Source organism: Bombyx mandarina, chromosome 26, assembly GCF_030267445.1.
Source record: "Bombyx mandarina strain Sakado chromosome 26, ASM3026744v2".
NCBI classification, from domain to species: Eukaryota; Metazoa; Arthropoda; class Insecta; order Lepidoptera; family Bombycidae; genus Bombyx; species Bombyx mandarina.
Window position 1 is genome coordinate 2351101 of NC_143232.1, and position 9969 is coordinate 2361069.

Consider the following 9969-nt stretch of genomic DNA (forward strand, 5'->3'; position numbering starts at 1 on the left):
CAGCCGACCTTACAAAATTATTTATGCAGTCGGCAAACTTTAATACTTTCGATCGCCATTTGACAATAAATCTTTTGAATTAAGCTATAGTGAATGGTTTAGCGTTTTAGAACAAGACTCCAACTGCAGATTTAAGTTTGCCAAAACCAAAGAGGCGGCAAGGAGCCATCATCTGACCACAAGATTACTTCATATAAAAAGGGTGAAGTGTTAATGAAAGACCACAGTTCTTAGTCTGAACGTAGAAGACACACGCCGATTAAAATGAAGTTATTCATACTGTGTGTAGCTTTGTGCAGTGCCGTGGCCTTGCCAGCTGACAGTGACAATAAAGAGAAACCCCGTGCTCTAAAGAAGGATTGTGCCAATGGAATTCTAAATCCCACCTGCCTTAAAATCGGTGCAATTACTCTTATAGAAAAAATCAATGCCAAGGACGAATTAACCTTGTTTCCGGGAGTGAGCCTGGTCAAAGATGGAGCTAATGAACCCAAGCTGGAAGCAGTGGCAGCCGAACTGGCCAGGTCTCTTCCCACAGACCCTGACGACAGACTCGACAAGTTCTTGCTCTTTCACGTGGGGTCATTCTTGGACAGTCATTCCGTGAAGTTGAAGCTAGTAGATGACTCTGCCGCTGAGGAGGCCAGAAACCTAATTTCAGAAGGAAGAGGCAGTAAGGATCCCTTGAGCATGGGCGGGAAGAAAGGTGGAATGGGTGGACTTGTCGCCATGGCTATGATGATGAAAGGTATGTATGACCATTCTGACCCATATTTTTTATTTAGTTACATTTGTTTAGATGCTGCTCAGATTCCGTCATCAGATAAGACTAATTAGCGGGTGGATTTTGTACATTCACTGAGACGGGCTCATAGTTGTCTTGATGCTAATCTCTGTGCATTATGAATAAACTCGATGTACCTTGGGAAACGCACCGTCAAAATAATAGCTGATATGAATCCTCCTTTCTCACTTCTCAATAATGAAAATCATTAGGTGACAAAGATGAGCTAAAGTGAAAAATTGATTTTGCCCGAGGTCACTGCCGGTTGTTGGTTGTTGACTGAAGGAAACATATACAACCCTAAATTAATTAGTAAAAGTCTAAATTAAGTGATATTGAGATGGACTCAAAGAGCACGATGAGTAAGCTCGATAATTCACTTTCAATGTTCACGACTGGTTCATTTATCTTATAATAAATAAAAACTTGGAATTGTGACTGCATCGATATATATAAAAATGAATTGCTGTTCGTTAGTCTCGCTAAAATTCGAGAACGGCTGGACCGATTTAGCTAATTTTGGTCTTGAATTATTTCTGGAAGTCCAGAGAAGGTTTAAAAGGTAGATAAATATGAAAATGCTCAGAATTAAATAAAAATAACAATTTTGTTTTTCCTTTGATGTGTCTCAAAGGCACTACGAACTCTACCGGGTCAGCTAGTAATTAATTTACTACTACTTATAATACTTCACAAAAGACTCGATTCAATTGTTAAATATTTAACGAAAAAGCTCTGTAATCTGATATAAGTTCTAAATACGAATCGAACTTTCTATTTCAAGTAAAATGTTGATCAGATCTTACGGATAGTCAGAACTTCTTAATATAATGAAAAAAAAAAAAACAAGTCACAGTGGGTCTTAAAAAACTTCGAAGTTTCTTATAAACATTTTTTTAATGTTTGATAAATGCGTTTTTGTAATTCGTCGATACCGCATTATGTCATAACGTAGATAAGCAATACATAATTGTTCTTTTTTAAAACACTAGTCTAGAAGAGCCTGTGCTTAAGCCAATAGCGGTAGGCAGCGGCTTGGCTCTGCCCCTGGCATTGCTGAAGTCCATGGGCGACGGTAACCACTCACCATCAGGTGGGCCGTATGCCCGTCTGCCTACAAAGGCAATAAAAAAAAAAAATTGGCGTTCACATTTCAATAGTCTCTTATTGCTGTTCTCCTAGCTTTTGTATTGAATTGACACGGTCCAAATTCTGAAGACGCACGAATCACAGGATGGAAGATTCACTGGTAATCTGTTTTCTACTACCCCTTGTATTCAAGGTATCATTTTTGCGGCCTGTCCTACTCTTGAATGAGTACCACGGAGCTTCTCCGAGTGCTGTGTGGTTCTTCAAAAGAGTTCCGCAGTAGCAAGCATCTTCTGGCTTTACTCATATATTCTTGATCAATAAACACTGACCATCTACTGGGGCGTAGTACCTTTGAAATTATGTTCTACCTAAACACACCTAAAATCCGAATACCCGCAAATACTACATATCGCGGTCCATTTCATACAAAGTACACTAAATTATTCTATTAAAATAAATGTTAAACTCCTATCTAACACCTCGGATCTTCCTATTGTGAAGATAAAAACCTTACATAAAACACTATCTTCATCTTGTTGATCAATGAAATTTTAATAAAATATCCCCTTCAAAACGTTTCATGATAAAATATAATTAAATACCTAGCTAACACACAGCATCTAGCATCGCATGAGTGAAAACCATCGCAAATGGTGGACAGTTGATTCACTCAAAATGTAATCGAAAAATCACTTTCGTTTACAATTTTAATTTTAACTTACCAACTTACAAACGTAGACGATGGGCTGGATGGGAATCCATAGACATAGTGAACGATATTTCAGATCTGAATTTTAATAACTAAGAAAATTAAATATTGTATTTAGAACTGACTTCGAACTGTATGGTTGCAATCCGAGTATTTTTGTCTTAATATTAAATATAAACAGGTAGGGTAATAGATGAGGATACTATTACTGCCAAGTGATAACTGATTAGTGACAGAAGCTAAAAGGAGGCAAGCAAATAAAGCGGTTTCAACAGTATGGTGTCTCCTATTGTCTTTGTTCATTCCCGATGGGAACAATATTTTGTCATCGTACAGACAGCAAAACGCGATTTCATACAAAGATGATATTGGAGAATATTTTCATGTGTATAATTTCTACTAATGCGGCTTGTTACCAAGTAACTTTAAGAAAACCGGCAAAAAAAATTTGATTGTTCCGCAAAAACGCTTTTTAACCGCCATGACTTTACCACAACATGCAGACCTCAAAGGCAAAATAACGATTTTGAGAGTTCATTGTTTTCGAACGACTTCTGATGTGGCCGAAGTCGGAGCAATCAGATCAAACGTAACAAAATAGCAGAGCTTATTAGGTTTCATAATAAATAGTACACGGGGTGTATCTTGAGACTATACTGTAACTGAGACCTTATACCTCAAGGTGGGTGGAGCATTTACGTTGTAGATGTCTATGGGCTCCAGTAACCACTTAACACCAGGTGGGCTGTGAGCTCAACAACCCATCTAAGAAATAAAAAAATAAAATAAAAAAAAGACTTAAATAGTAGGACAATCTTTAATGGATTGTAATCAACAGAAGTCTCATCATTAAAGCTATTATCATTATTAGTCTGGCTTCTAAACAGGAGACGTATAGTAAGTCGGGATTGGTAGGCCTTATATTTTCTTACAAATAGGTACCACCATTCTGCTGCAAACCAGTAATACGTTCATTTGAATTTTGCGATAGATTTTAAGTAATACTATTGAGACTTCGATTTTATCTCTAAAATCGGGTAAGCAGTTCAGGCTATAGTGTCTCTTCAACTCCTACGTAAATATAAAAAATCCGAAATAAAATCGGGTAGCGCATGCACGAAACCAAATTAATTTCTCAAAAACTTTTCCTTCGAAAATTACTTAGCGAAAAAGATGCGACAAACTATGAAATTAAAAACTACGAAACTGTTGTTTATCCTATTAAAAATACATAAAATGAACACGTAGGAACATAGTGAGCCTTCACTACCGAATGAATCAGATAATACACTAAAGGACAACTTTAGACGACATTAGATGTTAACGTAATGACATAAAGATGAAAATCGTATGAGAAAAACACATCGCCGGAGGCAGCGTACTATGAAAATATAATAGACTCAAAAGTACGTGGTGCCAATATACGGCGAGGTATAAATAAGTTGGTGAAACAATAGCCATTACAAACTGTATCAAATAACGCAGAGGAACAGACGTGCTTCGGATATGTATCGCATGTACATTCTAACGTTAGCGGCGGCAGTTGCTGGACTCCCCAACCCTGAACCAAAACCGGCAGAACCAGTCGAGACTACAGGTAGAGCCAAGGTCGACTGCAACGGAGGAATATTCAGCCCGACCTGCCTCAAAATAGAAGCGATATCTATGCTGGAAAAACTAAACGGGAAACAGGAGCTAAAACTTCTACCAGGAGTCAGCATTGTTAAAGAAGACTTGAAGGAGAATGAAACTAAGCCAGATTTCGCTGCTGAACTCGCAAGGGCTCTACCTTCGAAGCCTGACGAGAGAATAGACAAGTACCTTTTGTACTCTCTAGGGAATTATTTAGATTCTCATACAGTGAGGCTTAGGTTGCTTGATGATGGAGCCGCCGAGGAGGCCAGGGCTTTGGTCGGAGAAGCAAGGGGGAAAGGAGGATTAGGAGGTGGGAAGAAAGGTGGAATGGGAGGATTAATGGCGGCAGGACTTTTGATGAAAGGTATGTGTTTAAAAAGGAGTTTTCTGTTCCAATAGTCATCCCTAAGCATTAAACATTATGTTATTTTGTAACGGGAATTTCTCGCGTATTAATTTTTAGCAAAGTCCACGCTGAAAGAAATTATATCGCGCATTATTATCAAATATAGTTAAAACGAATATGAATTATGAAATTTAACAATGTAACAAGATCTGAATAAGTAAAAAAAAATAAAAAAAATAAAAAAAATATTGATACGAACGTGAGCAAATAAACCTTATGTTTGTATATTTAAAGTGAAAATTAGATTATCTCTTGATTGACAATAGATACGCGGACGTACATAATTATGTAGATGCATAATATATATCTCTAAGCAAACAAATAATCACACATTTATAAACGATTATATCCTAGTTACAATTTTGTACAGACTTTAAGTACTTAGGCGTCACTCTCCACAAATAAGCTCTGTATAAAATCTGGGCTATTATTTTTCACTTAAAATGATAAATTTCAAATGACAAAAACCGACAGACACGTAAACATATTTTTTATTATTATTTTCTTGAATGAACTCACAAGCACAGCGTAAGGACTGGGTCGTTTACCATAACAAATATAGTGTTTTTAAAAACATTTCTATTGAATCAGGTTTAGTTCTGTAAAAGTAAATTGTTCAAAATTATATAAATAAATTAAAAAACGGAAAAAGTAGATTACGCTTTATCAATGACAATTGGAAGTCTAAACATAACCAGTCCTTCCTTCAGAACAAATAAAGAATTTATTTTTTAGTGAAATCGCGGTCTTCTAACTTCCAAAAAGCTAAGTGTACAAACTCGAAATCAACTATTTTCGGTCACATTACGATGTACAAAACCATTGTAACATTAACACAAAAATATAGATCACACTTTTCAATATTATCGTGTATACAGCTACAAATATTCGTTTTTGAGAGGGGAATCTTTCACACAAAACGGAATCACACCCGATTCCAATAATAGTTTTGAATTGAAAGGCTCACTAAAATACTCAATTATCATTTCCTGAAACTGTATTCTTTAGAGTGTACTTTATGTGTGCTAACAAGTCTTTAAATCTGTTCCCAGTGGGTTGGAATTTTAGATATTGGGTGTCCACGTCCTTGCTAAAGATGTTTAATATAAACAAATCGTTTACTTGTAACATTTCAAATGCGTTAGGAACACTTGTTATTAGTTATAGAGCGTTCTGTGAACACACAACAAAAAAAAAGAACCACAAAAATTCGTACTTCATCCTGCTTAATAGAATTTTGCTGATATAAACTATTGCATATACTACACACAGTATTGTAATTAACCATTATAGATGTATGCATAACAATTTTTCGTAATTAACCGCTAAAGTGAGGTTAACTAAGAGGAAAATAAAGTGTTGATCGTTCTGAGAAAAGTCAACTTAATAAACTAAATGAACCATACTCTTCTATTACTTTGTAGTTTAAGCATGTTCAAGTTTTAGGATGTTTTTCTACCGTCAAATATTATTAAGAATGAAATCAAAACGGTACATAATTTGTACATTGTGCCTGGGCCCACCGTCCGTGTAGATTTGAAGTTTTAGTTGAGGCGACTGGACGGTTGCAATTGTCCTTTTTAATTGGCGATTAGGCTGTAAGTATACTGTAGCTGTAGGTGATGTTTAGTTAGCGAAAGCTCGCGATCGAAGTTTAATGATTTGAATTTGAAATCAATTTCAAAAATCGGATTTACTATCATGTGACGTATATGTGCAGATGTATTTTGATCAAACTAGTTTTACTAAACGATAAACAAGATCGAATATAATCTGAAAATAAGAGTTTAAAATTGCATTACAATTATTTCGTCGGATTGACGACTTACTGGAGGATCCTTCGCCTAAATAATAGGAATGACAACGATTTTTTTTTTATTGCTTAGATGGGTGGACGAGCTCACAGCCCACCTGGTGTTAAGTGGTTACTGGAGCCATTGGTTATTGGAGGTTATTGAGATATAAGTTCTAAGGTCTCAACTATAGTTACAACAGCTGCCCCACCCTTCAAACCGAAACGCATTACTGCTTCACGGCAGAAATAGGCAGGGTGGTGGTACCCACCCGCGCGGACTCACAAGAGGTCCTACCACCAGTATACGAAAAATAATTAGGGCATTGACACAAACGGACTCGACAAGACTCGACATACTGTTTTAATAATAATAACGTCACGCGAGTTAGCTTCAGGGACAGACGGCAAGTGTACCGATAGTCATCTTGATTGGATTTCCGAGCTATTTTCCGCTCTCTAATTTCTTTATTAACAAAAATAACTGAGCACACGGGGACTGTGCGAGTTAACCTACTTTTTAAAATAGAGTAACATACTGACTATACTGAGAGTTTAGAACTGATATCTCAAGGTGGGTGGCGCATTTACGTTGTAGATGTTTATGGGCTCCAGTAACCACTTAACACAAGGTGGGCTGTGAGCTCATCCACCCATCTAAGCTAGTTAGTAAGTTATAAAAAAAACCCAGCATGATGAAATTATCAAAAAAAAGACGCGGCTCTCTGGTATAGCTACCAGGGCCCGTAAAGGTCAAGAAGCAAATGCCCAAAATTAAAATCATAGGAAAATTAGAGACGAGTACAGAGAGAGCCTGATAGGGTGAAGTTGATTGAGGAAATCAGAATTGCGGAGTTCAGATAATATAGTAGTACTTAAAGATAGTCTGGGTCGTATACTCATATACTATAATAAACAACTTGACCAACTATGTATCATTGTAGGTTATTCTATGATATGCCATGAATCCAGAATACAGCAGAGCTACCTTCCTTGAGTTACACAAGTACTCTGACCTCGTCCGTCTGCTCACTCTAATTCAGAGGTTCCCAAACTTATTTTGTCTACTGCCCACTTTGAGAATAAATTATTTTTTAGCGCACCCATTTTTTCACCTATTAAAAAATCACTATAGCGAGAGCTCAGTCGGTGTGTAAGAGTCCTCCTAGATGAAATTACAAATCGCCTCCCAAGCTTCTACACAACGCCCCTATTTTTTTCCTGTGTCTGCTACCGCCCCCCTTTTGGCCTGCAGCACCCACAAGGGGGCGTTATCGCTCACTTTGGGAAAGGCTGCTCTAATTGCATTAAATGGCGTGCACTGAAAAAACGTAACTAGTGAATATTTTTATCAACCCATAATAGCTTTGTTGCAGAAATAAACAAGACCGCTGGTTCTAACTATCATCTAAAGTGTTCTAACCTCCCGTTCTTCCACAGGTACCCTCATGTCCATAGGGCTTGGAGCCTTAGCTCTGCTCGCTGGTAAAGCTCTGATGACGGCCATGATGTCGCTCCTGCTCTCCGGTATCATCGGTCTCAAGTCTCTCTCTGGAGGCCAAAAATCAACCACATACGAAATCGTATCCAAGCCTGTTTACACTCACTCTCACTCTCATTCTACTGCTCACGAGGATGTTGGCGGCTACGGACATTCCGGTTACGGAAGGAATTTGAACGTGAGGAGACGCTAAGAAGAGTAGGGGAGTATTTGGAAGGTGATGACAGATTGCCCAATTTTGAGCGACATTGTTCATTTTGGTTCAATCACCAGCAAAATACTCGACAGCAAATAATTTATTTAATTTATTATAACTAATGCAAAATACTTAAATTATATTTTTCATTTCAAAAAAATATTTCTTCTTCTCAATCTTAAGTGTTGGCGTATATTAAACTAACATGGATCGATTAATGTATACAATCTTAGAACATATACCTACTCGTAATGATAGTGCTTAATGAAAATACATTTGTTGAGTGCGCCCTCGAAGTATGAGGCACAGCTTTGATTCTTGTCTCGTGAGTGTAACTCTTAGCGACGGCCGCTGATTCGACACGAGACTCTGGATCAGACTGCCACGCCACCGACCTCAAGTGAGACACGGAGGATCTGTTCTTCATGTCTAAGGCAACTATGTACCACTTTGTTAATTTCCATTCAACGCGCTATACTCATTCCTATAAGAAGTTGTAAGTATTCAGCTAACCTTTCAACTCTTCATTTTTCCCACTCCATTATATACACAATAGTACAAAGCTATTTAACTTTAAATGTAAGTTTAAATAATACGTGATGTACGAAAAGAATTATTTATTCATTAATTTATTTTAGAATAAGTCACGCCATTTTTGTTTTGTTTATTTGCCATAATAGTTATCTTGATGTTTATTTTCATTCATTTATTTATTTATGTAATAAATGTACTTTATCTCATTTCATTTTAAATTAATTCATAATAATTTGCTTTTTTTATTTCTTAGTATACTATCATATTTTAGTATGATTATTTATATGTTTATCCATTATTTTTTGTTATAAATTATGTAAAATTTACATATATATTTTTATGCATACTAAATATTATAACTTGAGCTTTATGGATTATTATGTATTATTTGTGATATCATAGTTTAATTTATAAATATTGTTTTTATTTTGCAATCTTCAGCACCCAAAGATAAATAAAATATTTTAAACATAAGAAAATATGTTTTATTTACTTTTCTTTCAAAATGTTCATTATTTTAATTAAGCTAATATATTTTTATACCAATTGACTTCCATAATTTGGTTTCAGATTTATCCATACGTTGATAGTGGAATGAAACTTGCATAATACTAAAAAGTATAGTTACTAGGGCTATCCAATAGCTGGAATCATGGTCCAGGCGGCTGGCCGATCCTTCGGCTGGTCGTAGGACCGTCGAGGCGATTCGCCCAGTCCTTGTGGATTGGGTGAATCGTGACAGAGGACGCCTCACTTTCCGGCTCACGCAGGTTCTCACTGGGCATGGTTGCTTCGGTGAGTTCCTGCACCGGATCAGAGCCGAGCCGACGGCAGAGTGCCACCATTGTGATTGCGACTTGGACACGGCAGAGCATACGCTCGTCGCCTGCCCCGCATGGGAGGGGTGGCGCCGTGTCCTCGTCGCAAAAATAGGAAACGACTTGTCGTTGCCGAGTGTTGTGGCATCGATGCTCGGCGACGACGAGTCGTGGAAGGCGATGCTCGACTTCTGCGAGTGCACCATCTCGCAGAAGGAGGCGGCGGGGCGCGTTAGAGACGCGCAAGCCCGCCGCCGTCGAGCGGGGGCCAGGGAGGCGGATATCGCCCAAGCCCTGGCCCTCTAAGTGTTTCGGGTCCCCCTCATATGTCGGTCTGGGGACCGGCGAGGGGGACCTAAGAAAACGTCGTGCAAGCTGCTCTGCACGCGTTTTACGCAAGAGCATCCGGGTGATGGAAGGCCGGCTATCCTCGACCCACGCTGGTTCTGACCCAGCGGGGTATTCCGTAGGATAGCTCACTCTAACCGGCGCCATCTAGGCG

General features: G+C 38.0%; 2 protein-coding genes across 2 annotated transcripts; both read left to right on the plus strand.

Annotated features, from left to right (window-relative positions):
* Window positions 1-259: 259 nt before the first annotated feature.
* Window positions 260-2988, plus strand: LOC114253115 (uncharacterized). Its single transcript, XM_089738746.1, has 2 exons — window positions 260-748; window positions 2816-2988. Exons 1-2 carry the CDS (start codon window positions 265-267, stop codon window positions 2986-2988), a joined length of 657 nt encoding a protein of 218 aa, XP_089594872.1. The 5' UTR covers window positions 260-264.
* Window positions 2989-4051: 1063 nt separating this feature from the next.
* LOC114253049 (uncharacterized) lies at window positions 4052-8269 on the plus strand. Its single transcript, XM_028187792.2, has 2 exons — window positions 4052-4584; window positions 7859-8269. The coding sequence occupies exons 1-2, from the start codon at window positions 4092-4094 to the stop codon at window positions 8110-8112; spliced, it is 747 nt and encodes a 248-aa protein (XP_028043593.2). The 5' UTR covers window positions 4052-4091; the 3' UTR covers window positions 8113-8269.
* Window positions 8270-9969: the final 1700 nt, after the last annotated feature.